Source organism: Dermacentor variabilis, chromosome 3, assembly GCF_050947875.1.
Source record: "Dermacentor variabilis isolate Ectoservices chromosome 3, ASM5094787v1, whole genome shotgun sequence".
In the NCBI taxonomy this organism is placed as follows: Eukaryota; Metazoa; Arthropoda; class Arachnida; order Ixodida; family Ixodidae; genus Dermacentor; species Dermacentor variabilis.
In genome coordinates, this window is record NC_134570.1 from 88,478,630 (window position 1) to 88,501,708 (window position 23,079).

Consider the following 23,079-nt stretch of genomic DNA (forward strand, 5'->3'; position numbering starts at 1 on the left):
GTACCGGCTGTCTGCGGAGGCGTTCCGTCGGAAGTTTCGGGAAAATGAGAAAGGCAGAAGTGAGTCATATACAGAGTTTGCGTATAGGCTTATGTCGAACATGCAGGAGTGGCTCAAAGAAGAGAAAGCGTTTGGTGACCACGATAAAGTTCTGCAGTGTTTCGGGCTAGAACAGTTTTATAGTCGGTTACCGGAGAACGTGCGATACTGGGTCTTGGATAGGCCAGACGTTTGTACGGTGGCTAAAGCCGCTGAGCTAGCCGAGGAGTTTGTGACGCGTCGGGCTCGCGGAGCTAAGGACGGTCAAAAGGGTGAATTTGGCTCGAAGTTTGAGAGGCCGAAGTTCACACCCATGAGAGCAAAGGGGAACACGCGTAGTGCGGATGCGAGTGGAAGCAGTGCGACCGAACCTAAGGAGACGGCAGCAGCCGAAGCCGAACGCAGAAAGCGGTTCGAGATGAGGCAAGCGCGCGTTTGTTATACGTGCCAGAAGCCGGGTCACTTTTCGGCGCAGTGTCCGGAAACAACACCAAAAGTTGTGTTTTTTTCAATAGGCAGCACTGACGAGAACATGAAGCTTCTCGAGCCTTACATGCGAGACCTCCTCGTGAACGGGAAAGAGTGCCGAGTGCTTCGCGATTCCGCCGCTACGATGGATGTAGTTCACCCATCTTATGTAGAACCCCATATGTTCACGGGCGAGTGCGCGTGGATCAAGCAAGCCGTGGAAGCTCATAGCGTGTGTCTGCCAGTAGCAAAGGTGCTTATTGAAGGACCTTTCGGAGCGCTTGAGACAGAGGCGGCAGTGTCATCTATGCTGCCACCCCAGTACCCGTACCTATTTTCAAACAGGTCCGATCACCTCCTGCGCGAGAAGGGGCTTTTGTTTGGTGAAGCTAGTGTTCAGGCCTTAACCAGATCGAAGGTTCGGGAGCTCGCTGCAAAGGCGGTAGTTGCGGGGCCGACGTTATCAAACAACGAAAAAGGGTCAGAGGCGCAGCAAGCTGATATTCAGAGCACGCCCGAACTGAATAAACTTGAGTCTGTAACGTTAAAGGCGCCAGATACTGGAGAGGAAACGCCCGACACGGGAAAGTTAGAAGAGCTATCTACTGATTTGCTCATCGCGCCTACGTCAGACGGACTTGATAGGTTGCTAAAAGTCAGCCGGTCGGCTTTGATAGCCGAGCAAAAAAAGGATGGCAGCCTGGAAAACGTGCGCTGCAATGTCAAAGAAGGTATCGCCAGGAAAACTGCGCGTTTTGTGGAAAGAGGTGGAGTCCTGTACCGGAAGTATCTAGACCGCCGAGGAGTGGAGTTCGATCAGCTGATCGTGCCTCAATGCTATCGTCAGGATCTGTTGCGCTTGTCACACGGGGGTTCGTGGTCCGGACACCTAGGAGTTAAGAAAACTAAGGACCGTCTCTTGCAAGAGTACTATTGGCCAGGGTGTTTTCGGGACGCAGACCATTTCGTGAGGACATGTGACACTTGTCAGCGGGTGGGCAAACCAGGGGACAAATCGAGGGCGCCGTTGAAATTGGTACCTATCATTACGGAGCCTTTTAGACGGCTCGTTATTGATACTGTGGGACCTCTGCCGGTAACAGCCACGGGGTACAGACACATTTTGACTGTGATCTGCCCAGCGACAAAGTTCCCTGAAGCAGTGCCGCTTAAAGAACTCAGCTCAGTTGAGATAGTTAATGCACTACTGTCCATATTTGCGCGAGTTGGTTTCCCTGCGGAAATCCAATCAGATCAGGGCACAGTGTTTACTAGCGCTTTGACGACAACTTTTCTCGAAAGGTGTGGGGTAAAGCTGTTACACAGCTCAGTGTACCACCCACAGTCGAATTCCGTTGAGAAGCTCCACTCCGTCATGAAGCGCGTGTTGAGAGCGTTGTGTTTTGAACATCGAACTGACTGGGAGCTGTGTCTGCCTGGGGTGATGTTTGCTTTAAGGACCGCGCCGCATGCGGCTACGGGGTTTTCGCCAGCTGAACTGGTGTACGGTCGCTCGCTTCGATCTCCGCTTCGCATGCTTCGAGAATCGTGGGAAGGTAGGGGCGACGACCCAGTCGTGGTGGAGTACGTGCTTAAGCTCCTCGAACGCTTAAGAAGGGCACAGGAGTTGTCAGGTGAAGCAATGACAAAGGCCCAGCAGAGGGCCAAGGTTTATTATGATCGGACAGCCAGGGCCCGTCGTTTTGAGGTGGGCGATGAGGTCATGATATTGCGCACATCGCTAAACAACAAACTAGACGTGCAGTGGGAGGGCCCAGCACGAATTGTTCAGAAACTGTCGGACGTTAACTACGTGGTAAGTCTGCCAGGAAAGCGGAAAGCACAGCAAGTTTACCACTGTAATCTGCTCAAACCTTATAGACAAAGGGAAGCAGTGGTGTGCATGATGGTAAACGTTCCTGAAGAGCTTCCGGTCGAGCTTCCGGGACTAGGCTCAGTGACGAACAGGGAAGACACCGGTCAAGTCATTAGTGACCTTATCAGTAAAGCACCGCTGTCGCCCGAGCAGAAAACCGAACTACACCAGCTATTACAAGAGTTTCAAGGTCTGTTCTCTGAGAGGCCTGGTAGGACTTCTGTACTTACTCATGATATAGAACTTACCTCCACAGAGCCAGTACGATCCAAGGCGTATCGGGTGTCACCCCGCCAGAGCGATATTATGGAGGCTGAGGTAAAGAAAATGCTACAGCTCGGTGTTATTGAGGCAGGTGAGAGTGATTATACCTCCCCTTTGATTTTAGTTGAGGTACCGGGCAAGGAACCTCGTCCTTGCGTCGACTACCGCAGGCTTAATTCCATCACTAAGGATCAAATTTATCCGATCCCTAACATCGAGGAGCGCCTTGAGAAAGTTAGTAGCGCTCAGTTTATTTCCACCCTAGATCTTGTCAGGGGTTATTGGCAGGTTCCACTTACAGAAGAGGCTAGTAGGTATGCGGCGTTCATTTCACCAATGGGAACATTCCGTCCTAAAGTGTTGAGTTTTGGTTTGAAGAACGCGCCATACTGTTTTTCAAGTCTCATGGATAAAGTGTTGCGGGGACAGCAAGAATTCGCTTTACCGTATCTAGACGACGTAGCGATATTCTCCGCATCCTGGTCTGAGCATATGGCACACTTGCGGGCAGTGCTAACCCGCCTGCGCGAAGCGGGCTTGACAGTCAAGGCTCCTAAGTGCCAGTTAGCACAGGCCGAGGTTGTCTACCTCGGTCACGTGATTGGTCAGGGTCGTCGCCGCCCCTCTGAAATAAAAGTGGCCGCTGTGCGAGACTTTCCGCAACCGCGCACCAAGACCGATATTCGGTCGTTCTTGGGTGTCGCCGGCTACTATCAGAGGTACATCCCTAGGTACTCTGATATCGCGGCTCCCCTGACGGATGCTCTAAGAAAAACAGAGCCTCAAACAGTCGTCTGGGACGAGACAAAGGAAAGAGCTTTTAGCGCCCTAAAGAGTGCCCTAACAAACCAGCCTGTGCTACGATCGCCAGACTATACAAAAGGGTTCGTTGTTCAGTGCGATGCTAGTGAGCGAGGCATGGGCGTTGTACTGTGCCAACGGGAAAATGGAGAAGTAGAACACCCCGTCCTGTATGCTAGTCGTAAGCTGTCCAGTCGTGAGCAGGCGTATAGCGCCACCGAGAAAGAGTGTGCATGTCTCGTGTGGGCCGTTCAGAAATTGTCATGCTATCTAGCCGGCTCGAGGTTTATCATTGAGACGGATCACTGCCCTCTCCAATGGCTGCAGACCATCTCTCCCAAAAATGGCCGCCTCCTGCGCTGGAGCCTCGCTTTACAACAATATTCCTTTGAGGTGCGTTACAAAAAGGGGAGTCTCAACGGTAACGCCGATGGCTTAAGTCGAAGCCCCTAACGTAGGAATCAGCCTCAAAATTGTTTGTTACTGATGTTTTTCTTCCTGAGGCAGGATTTTTTTTAACATATTGCTTTTGTTTAGTGTTTCAAAGTGATGATATGCTTTCTAGTGCAATTTTTCAATTTGTGGACGCGTTCTGAGTGATGCTAGACTACTGTAAGGAACTAGGCAGTGGTATAAAAAGGGGAAAGAGCCTGGCAGGGCTTAGTGAGGGTTGTGCCGTGCTTGCTGACTGAGCGGTTGAGTTTCAGCGTAGTTCTAACGCTTGCCGGGAACGAGAACAAAAATGTGAACTCTCCCGAAGTCACTTTGCAGTGTCCCGTGCGAACCTGAACGAGAGAACGAGGCCTTCTCTGTGCGCTGCGCTCAAGAAACGTCGAGGGACGCCCGACTTCGGTTATGAGCATCATCGAGCGACATCCCTCCGGACAGCGGATGCAGTCCCCTGTCCATCGGGATCTCCTTCCCCCGGCGGGGCGGTCTGTTGCGTTTCGCCTGCGACACGTGGTTTTGCCGGCGCGACTGCGGCGGGGCGGCAGACATTTTGGCCCGATCGTCGTCGCCGCAACGCTCATCGCCAGGTGTTTCCAGGCGCGACTGCGGCGATGCGACCGCAAAGGATCACCCTCTCCTTCCAGTCATTGTGCCTGAACCAGGCGATGCGACAGCAGGGGCACCCTCTCCTTCCAGTCATTGTGCCTGAACCAGGCGATGCGACAGCAGGGGCACCCTCTCCTTCCAGTCATTGTGCCCGAACCAGGCGGTGCGAAAGCAGGGATCATCCTCTCATTACAGTCATTGTGCCCGACCGGCAGCGCTACGACAGGGTGCTACGACATTGTGCTCGACATGGTGCTACGGCAGCGCTACGACAGTGTGCGTCACCATTAGCCCATTGTACATTCACGTGCTCGTCTTTTGAGGGGTTCCTTCTTGCCCTCAACTGCGAGAGTATAAAAACAGCTGCCCCCGGACGCCAAAAGGGAGGGCTCCGATTTCTTCTGTTGAGTGAAGTGCTCTCCCGTCTCTCTACTTCGGTCAAACCTGACCGCCAACTCTTTGCGATGTTAAAATAAACAAGTTGTTTCGTTGTTACCAGTCGACTCATGCTTTGCCGGGACCTTCGGATGCTTCCAGTTGTACCCCAGGCCGCCAGGCCAACGCTACCCTTGGGGCTTGCGACCCAGGTACAACCACGGGCGTCAGCGCCGAGTTCCCAACAGATCGTACCAGCGGTGCGATCCCAAACAGAAAGGACTTCAACCACGGAACGTCTGCTAGAGTGAGGACCGCTTGTTGTACTGTAACAAAGGGAGTGGCGCCGCTTCTTGGCATAGAGTAAGTTTCTCGCACGTTATCTACACATATCCACCACAACTAACACGCAAGTTTACGCCCACACTATCGCCAACGTATCAATAAGCGAACGGGCGCCCACTTGAATCAATGCGCCGGAGCATTGGTGACGGCGACACCGACAGCACACTAATGTTCGAAGCTGAACGTTTCGTAAGGGTCCACACAGTAGGCGTGTGACTAGCGATAATACGTATTTGCTCCAAGATATTACAACGTACAGAACATCTACGTTATGTCTCATGCCCAGCAAGAACAAATCTATCGCGATTGAGGACACCCGCGAGCGATCAGCCAGAAAATTAACAATCAGATAGTGACCACCCAGGGAACTTTATTGAGTCAGAAACGAGACAAGCCCTTGCTTAAATTATTTGCTAAATAAACGAAGAACGCAACACATTGATACTGATTCAATTCATAAGCGGAGAGTTAGGATAGCTTGGAAAACATTCTTAGCCCCGCTTTTATTACAAGCACCGTATGCGCTGCTGGCGCCGTTTGGGCAAAGTGAATGAGCTCAGAAAGCACTTAAATGTTCGTTGAAGCTGTAGCCAAAGCTTCGCGTGTCGTCCACCCAGTCACCGTCTGTGATATGCGCCGAAATGGAGGTTTGCAGAGCCGCACCTGTGTCGCGTGCATCTATTGCAGACACAAAGGGAACGGAGGCAGCTGAGGCAAGCAAAGGACGCGTCACCACGTGACCAAAAGTGGCAGCGCCCACGGGATTGCCGCGAATGCCTAGGCGAAACGCTCGCGGTCCGACCACAGAAACCCTCCGGCGGAAGTTGTGGCGCGCCATTGGCTACGCCGATAGTGGCGTCGTTTCTCTCTCGCAGCAGCCTCTCCCCGACTTCGCAATGTGACGGCGACGCATCCTTTGTTCTCCCGAGGAGCAGCTGGCCTACGAGATACAGCGCCGAAAGCAGGAGCGGGAGAGATCTCGTCGGCGTCGGGCCAACGCCTAGGCAGAAGATGGGGCCCGCGATGCGATGCACAGGCGGCAATGTCGGGCCAATCCGGCGGCTCGTGCGGCCGAGCTAGTTCGCGAAGCGAAGCTAAAGCGGCAACGTTACGCCGCCGACGCCGCGGCCGAGCGAAATCTTCAGCGGCGACGTCGGCCGTGGATCCGGTGGTCCGGGCCCGCGATGCATGTAGAGCAGGGATAACGTCGACTTCAACATAAACACCAGGGCCGCACATTTCAGCTTCGACGGTTTACTATCTGTACGGGGTGCATGGGTGGTGTATTTTTCTTTTAACCTACGAGGATTTTTGTGTGAGAAACCCGTCCGCGTTTCTTTTGCAGCTTCGTGCTACATTCGTTTTGATGACAAATTTTTGAGTTCATGAAACTTACTACGCCTTGCGGTCGAACTTCCTCAGAACTGATTCACCAAGACACAGCCCCTTTTCCGAAACATTCGCTTCGCTCTGAGACGCCCTTTGTAAAATGACATGTTACTGAAAGTCTCGCATCTTTATTCGAACCTCTTGTCTTTAGCAGAAAGTTGTACCTAAAGGGACACGAAAGAGCAACAACATGAAATCAGGCTCATAAAGTGTTGTTTCAACACTTTATTTTCGCTATGATTGTTGTAAGAGGTTCATTAATAAAAGATAAATTGAACGCCAAAGTTGCATTTTCTGAATTTTGCGCCGGAACCCCTGCAGCGCTGGTAAGTGAGGGTGATGTCAGGGATTTCAAAATATTCTCTCGTATAGTGGGGCTGTTGCGGCTTGATAAGAGACCTCGAAAAATTTCTACGTTCAGCATTTAGCCCATTTTATAATACAGCGTAATTATTAACCGCCGTACAATGAACTAGGCCCGAAGAGACGCCGTCAAAATCCATGACGCCATGGCGACATGCATTTCCTCTCGCTTACCAATCCTTCTCTGCCGGTAAGAGTGGCAGGCTTGGTATTCTAGAAGGGTGGCCACATGTGATCTCTGGTGGATTTTATTTGCTTTTAAAATCGCAACGGTTCGTGAAGGAAGGAAAAACTTGGAGGACGCTTAAGCTTCACCTTCAAGAGTGGAACGCGATAGCGTTATCGCGCCGCCCACTCATTGGCTCGGCATGCTCTTGAGTCACACAAAGACGAAACGTGCGCCTAAGCAAGCGGAACGAACCAAAGAACTCGGTGTCTCGGAGGGAGAAACGATCTACGCGAGCCAAATGTGGTGATCGGCACGGACAGCCGGGCCGCGACGCGCTATGAAGGCGGACGCGATCATGGGGCTGACGCCTCGATGGTATCGTCCTCTATTTCGCTTGGGAGCACCACGCAGACGCATGACTCCTCCCCAGCAGCACGGCACACATTGCAGGGGACGCTTTCTCACGAGACGCGCTACGGCGCAGCGATCCCGTCAGAGGCGTGCCGCACCAGACGCTGCACCTAGGAATCGCGCTGTGAGCGGAAAGAGGAGCCGCGTCGCCTAAACACGAGGTTCAAGTGACGCACGTTGGAAGTTGGAAGGGGAGAGAGCGAGAAAACTTATTAAACGCAAGGGTATTAGGGCATCCTCGCACCGGTCCCGCACGACCCCAATGCGCTCAAACGAGACGAAGGGGAGAAAGCGGGCGAGTGGTGCGCCACCTGTCGGGGCAGCGCCGTACATTGCGAGGAGAGGGTCTTCTGTGTTTGCCGCAAGATGGCTCTGCGCGTGCGCCAAGTGCAGACGAAATGTAGCGGAAACGTACTTCGCTACGCGTTTAACTGCGACTTCTGTAACTTACATGCTCATAATTACCGACATACACCGCTGTATAACTTTCTACGGCACATTTCTAAGGCAATACCGCATTCACTAGAGGCGCTTTTGTCCCGCTTTGAACCATCGAACTCATGGCTGAGTGGTAGCGTCTCACACTCCGGAGACCCTGGTTCGATTCCCACCCAGCCCATCTTGCAAATTGTTTTTATTTATGAATTGCCTTCCGCCATTTTTCGCTCACGGCCAACGCCACCGGCTTTTCTGCGACATGAGCTCCTTAACGCTGTCGCGTTAAAAGTTAGGAGGTGTTGCGTTTCGCCTGCGACACGTGGTTTTGCCGGCGCGACTGCGGCGGGGCGGCAGACATTTTGGCCCGATCGTCGTCGCCGCAACACTCATCGCCAGGTGTTTCCAGGCGCGACTGCGGAGATGCGACCGCCTAGGGATCATCCTCGCATTCCAGTCATTGTGCCCGAAACAGGCGATGCCAAAGCAGGGATCTCATTCCAGTCATTGTGCCCGAAACAGGCGATGCCAAAGCAGGGATCTCGTTCCAGTCATTGTGCCCGAAACAGGCGATGCCAAAGCAGGGACCATCCTCTCATTACAGTCATTGTGTCCGACCGGCAGCGCCACGACAGGGTGCTACGAGATCGTGCTCGACATGGTGCTACGGCATCGCTACGACAGTGTGCGTCACCATTAGCCCATTGTACATTCACGTGCTCGTCTTTTGAGGGGTTCCTTCTTGCCCTCAACTGCGAGAGTATAAAAACAGCTGCCCCCGGACGCCAAAGGGAGGGCTCCGATTTCTTCTGTTGAGTGAAGTGCTCTCCCGTCTCTCTACTACGGTCAAACCTGACCGCCAACTCTTTGCGATGTTAAAATAAACAAGTTGTTTCGTTGTTACCAGTCGACTCATGCTTTGCCGGGACCTTCGGATGCTGCCAGTTGTACCCCAGGCCGCCAGGCCAACGCTACCCTTGGGGCTTGCGACCCAGGTACAACCACGGGCGTCAGCGCCGAGTTCCCAACAGATCGTACCAGCAGCCGGATCCAAACATCTGGTTGGCAGCGGTGAGATCGCCTACGACTTCAAACAACTGGTTGGCAGCGGTGAGATCGCCTACGACTTCAAACAACTGTCTGCCAGCGGTGAGATCGCGACAACGGAGGCCAGCAGCGAAGAGATGCAGTTGACTGTATGCTGAGCAGCTCAACGACGATCCGGGAGCAGTGCAACGAGCCCTGTGTGACGACTGGTTGCCTGCAGCGGAACGACTGCGCGGAATTCCTGCCTGCGAGGTTTGGTGAGTGCGGGACTTTCTTCTTCTGAGCTTTGCCAGGCTTTTGTTAGTGTTAGAAACAGAGCTGGTAATTGTGGTTGTCGTTGCTGCCGGGTTAGTTTGCGGCAAGACAATAGTAAGCAGTAGAGAAAGCAGCATTCAGAGCAGCCATGGATTTGAAGTCGTTGCGCAAACCGAAATTGTTGGAGCTTGCAAGAGAGTTGGGTCTGGATGTCTCAGACAAACTAAGAAAACCTGAACTGCTAAAGGCTATTCTTGAGTTAGAGGCTGAGGATGACGAGCTGTCGGAATGCCTTGAGACTATTGAGGAGAGGTCAAAAAGACAGGAGCGCGAACTTAAAGAGCAAAAAGAAAAAGAAGAGCGTGAACGTAAAGAACAGAAAGAAAAAGAAGAGCGTGAACGTAAAGAACAGAAAGAAAAAGAAGAGCGTGAACGTAAAGAACAGAAAGAGCGAGAGCAACAAGAGAAAAAAGAAGAGCGCGAACACGCTTTGGAAATGAAGCGTCTTGAGGTAGAGATGGAACGCGCTCGTAATGGAAGTCAGGCACACGGTGCAGGAGAACGCGTATTGTTCAAAATGACTGACCTGATGCGGCCGTTTAAGCTTGGAGAGGACATTGGTTTGTTCCTGGTTAACTTTGAGCGAACGTGCGAGAAGCAGGGGTTCTCTCGGGAAACGTGGCCACAGCGCTTGCTCACTTTGTTACCCGGCGAGGCGGCCGACGTAGTCGCTCGCTTGGATAGAGAGGAAGCAGAGGATTTCGACAAAGTAAAATCGAGTCTGCTAAAAAAGTACCGGCTGTCTGCGGAGGCGTTCCGTCGGAAGTTTCGGGAAAATGAGAAAGGCAGAAGTGAGTCATATACAGAGTTTGCGTATAGGCTTATGTCGAACATGCAGGAGTGGCTCAAAGAAGAGAAAGCGTTTGGTGACCACGATAAAGTTCTGCAGTGCTTCGGGCTAGAACAGTTTTATAGTCGGTTACCGGAGAACGTGCGATACTGGGTCTTGGATAGGCCAGACGTTTGTACGGTGGCTAAAGCCGCTGAGCTAGCCGAGGAGTTTGTGACGCGTCGGGCTCGCGGAGCTAAGGACGGTCAAAAGGGTGAATTTGGCTCGAAATTTGAGAGGCCGAAGTTCACACCCATGAGAGCAAAGGGGAACACGCGTAGTGAGGATGCGAGTGAAAGCAGTCCGACCAAACGTAAAGAGACGGCGGCAGCCAAACGCAGAAAGCGGTTCGAGATGAGGCGAGCGCGCTTGTGTTATACGTGCCAGAAGCCGGGTCACTTTTCGGCGCAGTGTCCGGAAACAACACCAAAAGTTGTGTTTTTTTCAATAGGCAGCACTGACGAGAACATGAAGCTTCTCGAGCCTTACATGCGAGACCTCCTCGTGAACGGGAAAGAGTGCCGAGTGCTTCGCGATTCCGCAGCTACGATGGATGTAGTTCACCCGTCTTACGTAGAACCCCATATGTTCACGGGCGAGTGCGCATGGATCAAGCAAGCCGTGGAAGCTCATAGCGTGTGTCTGCCGGTAGCAAAGGTGCTTATTGAAGGACCTTTCGGAGCGCTTGAGACGGAGGCGGCAGTGTCATCTATGCTGCCACCCCAGTACCCGTACCTATTTTCAAACAGGTCCGATCACCTCCTGCGCGAGAAGGGGCTTTTGTTTGGTGAAGCTAGTGTTCAGGCCTTAACCAGATCGAAGGTTCGGGAGCTCGCTGCAAAGGCGGTAGTTGCGGGGCCGACGTTATCAAACAACGAAAAAGGGTCAGAGGCGCAGCAAGCTGATATTCAGAGCACGCCCGAACTGAATAAAATTGAGTCTGTAGCGTTGAAGGCGCCAGATACTGGAGAGGAACCGCCCGACACGGGAAAGTTAGAAGAGCTATCTACAGATTTGCTCATCGCGCCTACGTCAGACGGACTTGATAGGTTGCTAAGAGTCAGCCGGTCGGCTTTGATAGCCGAGCAAAAAAAGGATGGCAGCCTGGAAAACGTGCGCTGCAATGTCAAAGAAGGTATCGCCAGGAAAACTGCGCGTTTTGTGGAAAGAGGTGGAGTCCTGTACCGGAAGTATCTAGACCGAAGAGGAGTGGAGTTCGATCAGCTGGTCGTGCCTCAATGCTATCGTCAGGATCTGTTGCGCTTGTCACATGGGGGTTCGTGGTCCGGACACCTAGGAGTTAAGAAAACTAAGGACCGTCTCTTGCAAGAGTACTATTGGCCAGGGTGTTTTCGGGACGCAGACCATTTCGTGAGGACATGTGACACTTGTCAGCGGGTGGGCAAACCAGGGGACAAATCGAGGGCGCCGTTGAAATTGGTACCTATCATTACGGAGCCTTTTAGACGGCTCGTTATTGATACTGTGGGACCTCTGCCGGTAACAGCCACGGGCTACAGACACATTTTGACTGTGATCTGCCCAGCGACAAAGTTCCCTGAAGCAGTGCCGCTTAAAGAACTCAGCTCAGTTGAGATAGTCAATGCACTACTGTCCATATTTGCGCGAGTTGGTTTTCCTGCAGAAATTCAATCAGATCAGGGCACAGTGTTTACTAGCGCTTTGACGACAACTTTTCTCGAAAGGTGTGGGGTAAAGCTGTTACACAGCTCAGTGTACCACCCACAGTCGAATTCCGTTGAGAAGCTCCACTCCGTCATGAAGCGCGTGTTGAGAGCGTTGTGTTTTGAACATCGAACTGACTGGGAGCTGTGTCTGCCTGGGGTGATGTTTGCTTTAAGGACCGCGCCGCATGCGGCTACGGGGTTTTCGCCAGCTGAACTGGTGTACGGTCGCTCGCTTCGATCTCCGCTTCGCATGCTTCGAGAATCGTGGGAAGGTAGGGGCGACGACCCAGTCGTGGTGGAGTACGTGCTTAAGCTCCTCGAACGCTTAAGAAGGGCACAGGAGTTGTCAGGTGAAGCAATGACAAAGGCCCAGCAGAGGGCCAAGGTTTATTATGATCGGACAGCCAGGGCCCGTCGTTTTGAGGTTGGCGATGAGGTCATGATATTGCGCACATCGCTAAACAACAAACTAGACGTGCAGTGGGAGGGCCCAGCACGAATTGTTCAGAAACTGTCGGACGTTAACTACGTGGTAAGTCTGCCAGGAAAGCGGAAAGCACAGCAAGTTTACCACTGTAATCTGCTCAAACCTTATAGACAAAGGGAAGCAGTGGTGTGCATGATGGTAAACGTTCCTGAAGAGCTTCCGGTCGAGCTTCCGGGACTAGGCTCAGTGACGAACAGGGAAGACACCGGTCAAGTCATTAGTGACCTTATCAGTAAAGCACCGCTGTCGCCTGAGCAGAAAACCGAACTACACCAGCTATTACAAGAGTTTCAAGGTCTGTTCTCTGAGAGGCCTGGTAGGATTTCTGTACTTACTCATGATATTGAACTTACCTCCACAGAGCCAGTACGATCCAAGGCGTATCGGGTGTCACCCCGCCAGAGCGATATTATGGAGGCTGAGGTAAAGAAAATGCTACAGCTCGGTGTTATTGAGGCAGGTGAGAGTGATTATACCTCCCCTTTGATTTTAGTTGAGGTACCGGGCAAGGAACCTCGTCCTTGCGTCGACTACCGCAGGCTTAATTCCATCACTAAGGATCAAATTTATCCGATCCCTAACATCGAGGAGCGCCTTGAGAAAGTTAGTAGCGCTCAGTTTATTTCCACCCTAGATCTTGTCAGGGGTTATTGGCAGGTTCCACTTACAGAAGAGGCTAGTAGGTATGCGGCGTTCATTTCACCAATGGGAACATTCCGTCCTAAAGTGTTGAGTTTTGGTTTGAAGAACGCGCCATACTGTTTTTCAAGTCTCATGGATAAAGTGTTGCGGGGACAGCAAGAATTCGCTTTACCGTATCTAGACGACGTAGCGATATTCTCCGCATCCTGGTCTGAGCATATGACACACTTGCGGGCAGTGCTAACCCGCCTGCGCGAAGCGGGCTTGACAGTCAAGGCTCCTAAGTGCCAGTTAGCACAGGCCGAGGTTGTCTACCTCGGTCACGTGATTGGTCAGGGTCGTCGCCGCCCCTCTGAAATAAAAGTGGCCGCTGTGCGAGACTTTCCGCAACCGCGCACAAAGACCGATATTCGGTCGTTCTTGGGTGTCGCCGGCTACTATCAGAGGTACATCCCTAGGTACTCTGATATCGCGGCTCCCCTGACGGATGCTCTAAGAAAGACAGAGCCTCAAACAGTCGTCTGGGACGAGACAAAGGAAAGAGCTTTTAGCGCCCTAAAGAGTGCCCTAACAAGCCAGCCTGTGCTACGATCGCCAGACTATACAAAAGGGTTCGTTGTTCAGTGCGATGCTAGTGAGCGAGGCATGGGCGTTGTACTGTGCCAACGGGAAAATGGAGAAGTAGAACACCCCGTCCTGTATGCTAGTCGTAAGCTGACCAGTCGTGAGCAGGCGTATAGCGCCACCGAGAAAGAGTGTGCATGTCTCGTGTGGGCCGTTCAGAAATTGTCATGCTATCTAGCCGGCTCGAGGTTTATCATTGAGACGGATCACTGCCCTCTCCAATGGCTGCAGACCATCTCTCCCAAAAACGGCCGCCTCCTGCGCTGGAGCCTCGCTTTACAACAATATTCCTTTGAGGTGCGTTACAAAAAGGGGAGTCTCAACGGTAACGCCGATGGCTTAAGTCGAAGCCCCTAACGTAGGAATCAGCCTCAAAATTGTTTGTTACTGATGTTTTTCTTCCTGAGGCAGGATTTTTTTTAACATATTGCTTTTGTTTAGTGTTTCAAAGTGATGATATGCTTTCTAGTGCAATTTTTCAATTTGTGGACGCGTTCTGAGTGATGCTAGACTACTGTAAGGAACTAGGCAGTGGTATAAAAAGGGGAAAGAGCCTGGCAGGGCTTAGTGAGGGTTGTGCCGTGCTTGCTGACTGAGCGGTTGAGTTTCAGCGTAGTTCTAACGCTTGCCGGGAACGAGAACAAAAATGTGAACTCTCCCGAAGTCACTTTGCAGTGTCCCGTGCGAACCTGAACAAGAGAACGAGGCCTTCTCTGTGCGCTGCGCTCAAGAAACGTCGAGGGACGCCCGACTTCGGTTATGAGCATCATCGAGCGACATCCCTCCGGACAGCGGATGCAGTCCCCTGTCCATCGGGATCTCCTTCCCCCGGCGGGGCGGTCTGTTGCGTTTCGCCTGCGACACGTGGTTTTGCCGGCGCGACTGCGGCGGGGCGGCAGACATTTTGGCCCGATCGTCGTCGCCGCAACACTCATCGCCAGGTGTTTCCAGGCGCGACTGCGGAGATGCGACCGCCTAGGGATCATCCTCGCATTCCAGTCATTGTGCCCGAAACAGGCGATGCCAAAGCAGGGATCTCATTCCAGTCATTGTGCCCGAAACAGGCGATGCCAAAGCAGGGATCTCGTTCCAGTCATTGTGCCCGAAACAGGCGATGCCAAAGCAGGGACCATCCTCTCATTACAGTCATTGTGTCCGACCGGCAGCGCCACGACAGGGTGCTACGAGATCGTGCTCGACATGGTGCTACGGCATCGCTACGACAGTGTGCGTCACCATTAGCCCATTGTACATTCACGTGCTCGTCTTTTGAGGGGTTCCTTCTTGCCCTCAACTGCGAGAGTATAAAAACAGCTGCCCCCGGACGCCAAAGGGAGGGCTCCGATTTCTTCTGTTGAGTGAAGTGCTCTCCCGTCTCTCTACTACGGTCAAACCTGACCGCCAACTCTTTGCGATGTTAAAATAAACAAGTTGTTTCGTTGTTACCAGTCGACTCATGCTTTGCCGGGACCTTCGGATGCTGCCAGTTGTACCCCAGGCCGCCAGGCCAACGCTACCCTTGGGGCTTGCGACCCAGGTACAACCACGGGCGTCAGCGCCGAGTTCCCAACAGATCGTACCAGCAGCCGGATCCAAACATCTGGTTGGCAGCGGTGAGATCGCCTACGACTTCAAACAGAGGGAGCATCGCGCAACGCGATTGTAGCCAAATCCGTCGACCCAAGACGTGAACGCCACTGAAAAAGCGCGGTTGGTCCTAGCGTCGCCGCCGTGCAGGCAGAGCCACGGCAAGGCAGTCGCACAAGCGCGAACCGAGTAAACGCTACCAGCATAGCTGCTGGGAACCAAACGTCTCAGCAAATATCGATTCTTGCTCCGTGATCTGAACGCAACAGGTCGCGTGTTGGGCCAGCACTGAGCAAAGGGCTGGCTTCACGGAGCGTTCGTTTGCCAATGCTAGTTGCGTGACATGATGCTCTCTCCTAACTTCTTCCTTCTTCTAGGCAACATGTGCCGTTGTCAGAAAAACTGACAAACTCCCGAAAATCGAGATGTTCAGTAGTGCTGCTTTGGATCCAAATATTACGTCGCAACATTCCCGTTAAGCCATAATTAGCAACAACTTCACCGGTTATTGGTATTACTATGTTTGTCGTTCAACTTTTTCTTCAGTCATTAAACAAGTGGAAAGCTCAGGCGAAAATCTTAAGGCATTCAGCCTGAAGTGTGTATGTTTATACCTAATCATGACTGAACTGTTGCTAAGGGCAACATATGGGAAATAGAAGAATATTATTTTGATCAGTGTTTCATTTGCTAGAGCAGATTTTTTTCTATATTGGTCCTACCGCTGTGGTAGTGGGTCCGATATATGTATATATATATATATATATATATATATATATATATATATATATATATATATATATATATATATATATTCAAAATGAATTTGGTGAAATGCGCGGAGCCCCTTCAGTCCAGGGGCTCACTGACCTCGGCCGTCCGCTTGACGATTTACGACGGACTGTTGTCTCGCCAGGTTTCAGCTGGTTACCTGTGCCTCCCATTGCTGCATTGTGTGTCGTGTTTTATCAAACGGGTGTGATTCACAATCCCATGTAATCTGTGGTAGTGTTGGCATGCCGCCGGCACCATGCATGGGCAGTCGGCCCTGTAGCGAGTGGGTAACATTGCACTTTGTAATTTAAGGTGGCGTAATAACCCGATCTGAATTTTTCGTTAGCTGGCTCTCTACTGAGTTGTCGGTGAGTGACGGTACTTTTTCTGGTTGAGTGCTGACGAGCGAAAATCTCTCGGGCATTCGTTGTATTGGGGTTGGTACGGTGGATTCCCGGAACGTCGCAATCGAGTGTGCCCGGTTAATAATTCTTCGGACTAGCGAATCGGTCAGTTTGTTCCCTTTCGGGCCCGTGTGGTCGGAGCACCATACGATCCGGTGATGATTGGCGGATTTTGTGGCTATCATTAAGTGACTAGTTTCAACGCGACAACGTTAAGGGCCCTTGTCGCGGAAAATCCGGCTTCGGCGTCGCGCGTCGACCGTCGTTTCGGCAAAAATACTGTCGAACTGCGCATATCCAACTATGCAGGCCCTCCATGTAGCGCAAGGAAATTACTGAACGAGTACAGCGGGCTGGAAAGCGCACCATGATAGGCCATGGCTTATCGGTCCCGCCTGTGCCTGCTCTAGGGCGCAGCCGGTGGGTGTCTTCGATATCTTTTTGAGATAGTCTTCGAAGCTCCAGTTCATCAGCCAAAAGACTAAGCTTTTCTATCACTTTCTCAATTGTTTGTCCGGCAACTCCATGGACTCCTAGATTAAGACGTCTGCTATATTGATCAAGGTTATTAACTTCTTGCTTTTAAGCATTCCTACATATTGTTTATTTGTCGGCGCTTTCTTCCATGCGCTTTCTTAAACTGCTCTTATCAGCACTCTGTCACTTAAGTTCGGCAAGCACTTCATTATACTTGCTTGACATTTGCTGTAACGACCTTTCAATGCAACACACAGTGGCAGAAAGTCCTTCCAGAGTATATACGTGGGATTTCATTGTAAGTAGTTACAACAACTTTCTCTGAATTTCACCTATTTCTTTGGTAAGCTTTATTCCGTGTTTCACATTCACAGTTCCAGTACTTCTGACTGCATCGAGCTTTTGACGTTTTACATGTAGCGTTTTTCGCTGCTGCAGATTCTTTCTTTTTATATGCTGCTTCTGTAGCTCGTGAACATGTACCTACATGATACCTGTATTTGCACTCTGAGCACGGCAAATATGTCGTGTCCCCCACAGATTCGTGACAATAAATGCAAATGTCCGTCATGTTAGTTATTCAGCAGCAATGGCAAACCGTGTACTCAATTGACGTATGCTAAGTGTCACATATAGGCAAGCACCAACACGGGAAAAGCAAGACGGATTTTTTAGGAGCCAGTTGATGAACCACATGGCGCCACTGCTGCTAAATGTGTGTTTGTAGAGGACGTGTTGAGAATCCGTAATGGTACTACGTGTTCGTTGATAAATTGTGGGTACGGGGTATATACGGTGCCCTGGTCAGCAGGGCCCATACCGCGTGAGCGCAGCTCAGACGTCCCCTGTGAGAGATTAGTGTGTCTTGTTTTAAACCTTAGAATGTGTTTGCAGAGCGCCTGCTACCCCTAATGCTAGCAGGCGCTCTGTGGACGTCACCTTGAGTAGTCCAAGGGCCGCTTTATATGCCGATCTTATTATGGTGTTGACCTGCCTTTCCCCCTCCTGTCTAACGACTTCTTGAGTGTACCCGAATTACCTCCGATAGCTCGGAAGTACATTTAAAGCCACTGCATGCTCCTTAAGAAGTTAAAAAAACTATTATTAAATTATGTAATTTTACGGGCCAAAACCACGATCTCATTATGAGGCACGCCGTAGTGGGAGACTCCAGAAATTTGGACCACCTGGGGTTCTTTAACGTGTACCTAAATCTAAGTACACGGGTGTTTTTGTCCTTAAGAAGTTCTCTACTGCCTTGGCTGCTTATTGTAGCACGTGCTATTTGTGTCCCAGAGGGCCCCTTGCTGCCCACGGCGTTATGGCGTCTTCATACAGTGTGTAGCCCAAATCAGTGATTTGGTCCAGCTGTCGCGCGAGGTGACATGTCCCTACGTTGAACAGCAAAGGTGAGATTATTCTCCCTTGGGGTGTTCCTCTACAAGGCATCTTGAATTTTTGAGAAGTGATCTGGCCGACGCCTATTGTGACAGTAAGGTTGATGAGAAAAGCTAAGAGGTACGTTCTCCACACCCTGTCAATTCGAGATCTTCCAATATTGTTTTGTGAGAAGCCTTACGAAATACGCCATTGAGGTCTAGTGCGAGCACTAGTATTCACTCTTCGCGGGCGATGTTAGATATAACTTCTTGTCTGATCTTTAGAAATGCGCCAAGACAGGGTAGCCCTACACGGAACCTTATCATAGTGTTTGGGAACCATTTTGTTTCTTCCAGGTAAAGGTGTAGTCTTATTTGTACCACTCATTCGTACAGTTTGCCCGGGCAGGATATGAGGGAAATGGGCCTCAGAGCTTCTATTGTGGTGACCTTTTTGTGTTTGGGGATAATGATAATTTTAGTGTGTTTCTATTCCGGGGGAAATTGGCCCTTGAGCCAGCTCTCGCCATTGAACAGTTCTGTGACATTAATCAGGGCTCTAGCGTCCAGGTTCCGAACCATCGCATTTGTGATGGCAGCGGAGATGGGAGCCGAGTTTTTGGTGGCTGCTTGAGATGCCTCAAAGACTTCTGCATACGTAAAAAGTCCGTCTAATTTGGGATTGGCCTTCTCCAACTATGATCGAGTCTCGTTTAGGGTGTCTGTGTTTAGTGGTGGTCCTATATATTGTTCTATGAGTATGAGTTAATCTACTAGTTCCGCGTTTGTGCCTGGGAAACTGTCCGATATGATTTGAAGTCGTTCTTGCTTTCCGTCTCTGTGCTACCCACGTCAAGCATACCACGAAGGATGCGACAAGTGCCAGCCGTTCCCATGGTCCCCGAAAGGGACATTCCTAGAGAATTATTGCTCTTGCCATCTTTATTTCACTCTGTTTAACAGTGTCACGGCGATGCTATGAAGGCTAAACTGGTGTCAGCCACTCAAAAGCAAGATCGTAGCTATCCATGTGTAGCTGATCCGCGTGCATTCCCTAGCACAGTATCAGATACCTGAGCATCGAGTGTGATGATAAAGTTAGTATTTGTAGTAAATATAATGTAGTTAGTATAACTTTATTGATCTGGTACGCTATCCTTATTGGAAAGGCAAAACACCTTGAATTAACATCTCGATGAAAGATTTCGGGCTGCCACAATGGCTCATTCTTTCTTAAAAGAGCACATAAAACAGAAATAATCCTGTATGTATTTTTTAAATTGTCAAACAAATTTCTCAATTTCACCTGAAAGACCAACCATCGATAACAAGAACGGAGTAAAGACAACTACACGCAGCATTGTTCACAGTTTTATCGGCCGTAGAAATTGCACTAAACATTCGCTTGCTAATTAGGTTGAGCATGTTGTCATGCGCGCACGAGCGAACATGATCAGATCTCGCTCGATGACCGCGAACGCTCGCTGTCACAACGCTGGCGCGAAGATGAGCGGCAGCAGCAGCGAGCGAATTCCCCTTCGTGCTGCCTCTCGAGTCAACGCGAACTGGGTGCGCGAGAACACAATGAACAACGAAGCCATCAGCGACCTGGGGTCGGCTAGTGTTTGCGCCGACCGCTGACTAACTCCAAGGATAGGGCGCGCATGCGCAGTCGCTGCCGGGGTGAATGAGGAGACGCGCGCTTGCCTGCCCCCGTCGGGACGGTGGAAATTCGTCTGGAGAGTCTATACATTTGCTATCGCAATAACGTTGAGCCGTGTTGATTAGCCCGTAATGTAGCGTCTCTGCCGAGTGAGGGGCCCTTCACCTATGCGTACTTCGCCCGCAGGCGGTTTCCGGAAGCAAACGAGCTGACGTACGCCTGGTGGATGCTGCTTAACGGGCCCGCCATGATCATGCTCCTACTGCTGGCGTACGCTTACGTGCAGTGGAGCATCGAGCGCAAGTGAGTCTCATGCCCATTGTTACGTCACGCCTAAAGTATTGCCGAAATATTATCCTGCTCAAACCTTACAAAACACTCAGTGACAGAGTAATCAGTTCTCGTTGCCAAACATTTTCGTTTGAACCTGGAAAAAAAATTGTTTGACGAAATTACGCAAGTAAGAGGACATGTCCATAGTAGAATTTTTATGCGAATAGAGTTGTTCATACAAAAGCATCTTTGTTTACCTAAACGCACAGGTGAAAACGCCATCGCATGGCAGTTTCTTGCGTTCGTATTTCACCGTAAACTGCAGCGTTATCTTGTACCATTTGAGACGAAACTTTGCGGTTTTCTTTTTCCGCTTATTTGATTGTTTAAATTTTCAGAAGCTTCGAGCCGGTACCCACGATGACGAATGCATGCTCTGAGGAGGATTACCTGCTCCTTAGTTTCGTTATAGCATTTCTTTGTCTTAACAGCAGCTAATTTCATTCGAGTGCCTTCAGTGTTTGCCGGATGAGAGCCGTTTCTATGTATCACACGTATTTCGAGAGTCAGGCATCGAGCTTCCCATTTCAGCTTCAGCGGAGTCGTAATCACTTATCGCCTTCGTGGCAGGGGCGGAGCCACCATGCTGGGAGGTGCGGCCGAAGCCAAGCTGACCGCTGAGGTCACACGCAGGTACAACGACCTCGGACCACTGTCGTAAGTATCGTCGGAGTCTTTTAATAATCAGCTGTCGTGTATTGCTTCGGTGGTTTTGCCATCTGAGCTGGTCAAAATGCTCAGCACTGCTATCATTCTTGTCATCGTCATTTTTGCTACTGTTCTAACGAGTTTTTTTTCTGGCACAAAACAAAGTAGGGTCAAGACAAACAACCAAACAGGAAAGCTATAGTCTATATTTGGTAGCAGGTATCACAAAGCATGAATGACCTGCCCCAAATTGAGACATGGATAAAGCCAGTCAAGTTTTCAAACGATATTAGAATCTCTATCGATTCGTTCTAAATGGATGCTATGAGAAGGAGTGTTGCGTTAGGTTATTAAATTATGTTTGGAACACCAGAAAATATATTCGTATACAGGCGATACCGCCTGTATACGATTATATTTACGATTATATACGATTATTATATGATTATACACGATCGTCTGTATACCGCCTGTATACAGACGATACCGCCAACCGGGTAGGCCGCGAGCGGGGGAGATGCTGCGGGAACGTCGGCTGCGGCTCCTTGCCGCGCGCCGTCCGAGACACAAGACAAAGGGACACCCGGCCGCGCTGCGGGGGTCAGCCCCGAGTTCTACGAAGTCCTTGTGGCGTCGGTTCCGAACCGTGAACCTGTGTGCGTGCGTGCGTGCGTGCGTGCGTGTGTGTGTGTGTGTGTGTGTGTGTGTGTGTGTGTGTGTGTGTGTGTGTGTGTGTGTGTGTGTGTGTGTGTGTGTGTGTGTGTGTGTGTGTGTGTGTGTGTGTGTGTAAGCCGTCCCGGAGAGAGGCGGCGTGTTTACAATGACTGGACGAACGTTTCCGTCCCCTTGGAATCAAGGGGGGGACCGAGTGTTTATAAACCGCTGTTGTGCAGATGCTACACACACTCTCTCAAGCAGTCGTGTTAGACTGACGTACTTTCTCTCGCAGTCATGCTAGACTGATGAACTGCATGTAAATACTGTAAATAAACCCATATTCCTCGTTCTCGATGAGAAGCGGTCCTTCCCTTCATCAATGTCCTCAGCGTGGATAAGTTAGACGACGGCATGGGCCAGCTACCTTCGAATTCATGCCGGACTCCAATCTTGACAACGGGTTACGAGCGATGGGATTGAGCCCCCCAATCCTAACACATTACATATGAGGTCAGCAATTCAGAACGCGCTGAGGTGCCTGGAAACTGAAGAAATTATCAGAAAAGTGAAGAACCCAACTGACTGGTGCGTGCCTGTTGTTCCTGCACAAAAGCAGTCTGACGACATTCATATCTGTGTCGATCTAACCAACTCAAAGACGATTACATGTTTAACGGCGGTGGAGGAAGCATCGGGCTAACATGGGAGAAGCCAAGTACTTCAAGCTTGCCGTCATTTCTAGCTTTCGCCAGATGAATCTGACTGTGGACAGTCAAGAGCGTATCACGCTTGTTACACATTTCGGACGATGATGTTATGGTCACGTGTCTTTCCTCCTGATGTCATTCAGATGGCGTCCGAAGTACTTGGGGGGTCTTCCCGCAGTAGCGAATATGATGGATGATATCCTTGTTTGTCCCATATTTGTCTAAACTTTGGCAAGTTCCAGTATGAAAAATAATTTTAGAGCGCAGCTCTTTGGCGTCCGTTCCTGGGTTTCGCGTCGGCGTCGTCGTCGGCCTCGTAACCAGCTCCGCCCCCCTTTCATCCCCCCAGCGCTAGCAGCGATCGACTGATACCGCTGGATGCCGCTGACGCCGCTAGAGAGTCAAGATAACGTGACTGCATAGAACACCGTCGCCGCCATGCAGAAAGAGGAGGAAAGGGTCCCCCCCCCCTGTTCTTGTGTGGCGGATAGGGTGCTCTTCAGTTGCCGACGCGCCGGTTATTCATTGTCCCTGAAACCAACTCCGCAGCTGGGGTTGACTCACTATCGGCGTCAGCGGCATCAGTCAGTCGCTGCTATCTCTTCCCTCCTCCCTTTATCGTGTTGTCCGCTTGCTGCGCGCGCTTCTGCCCCCATCGTTTGCCGCTGGGTGTACACGCCGCCCCCTCCCCCCTCTTCCTGCGAGTCTCCGGTTGTGAAAGCGCCGGCTCGAACTTAGTTCCTTTCTTCGCTCCTCCTCCAATGCAACCCCTGTGCGGTGGCAATCAGAGAGCCAGATCGGTGGCGGCGGATCTGTATATGTGCACC

The 23,079-nt window shown here is 51.0% G+C and overlaps 1 protein-coding gene across 1 annotated transcript in view; it reads left to right on the forward strand.

The window, feature by feature from the left end:
• Window positions 1–23,079, forward strand: part of LOC142574602 (protein I'm not dead yet-like) — a 72,936-nt gene that overhangs the window by 32,682 nt on the left and 17,175 nt on the right. Inside the window, exons 6-7 of the mRNA XM_075683647.1 lie at window positions 20,094–20,210; window positions 20,811–20,897. Of these exons, the coding sequence (XP_075539762.1) occupies window positions 20,094–20,210; window positions 20,811–20,897 (204 nt within the window). The remainder of the gene's footprint in view (window positions 1–20,093; window positions 20,211–20,810; window positions 20,898–23,079) is intronic.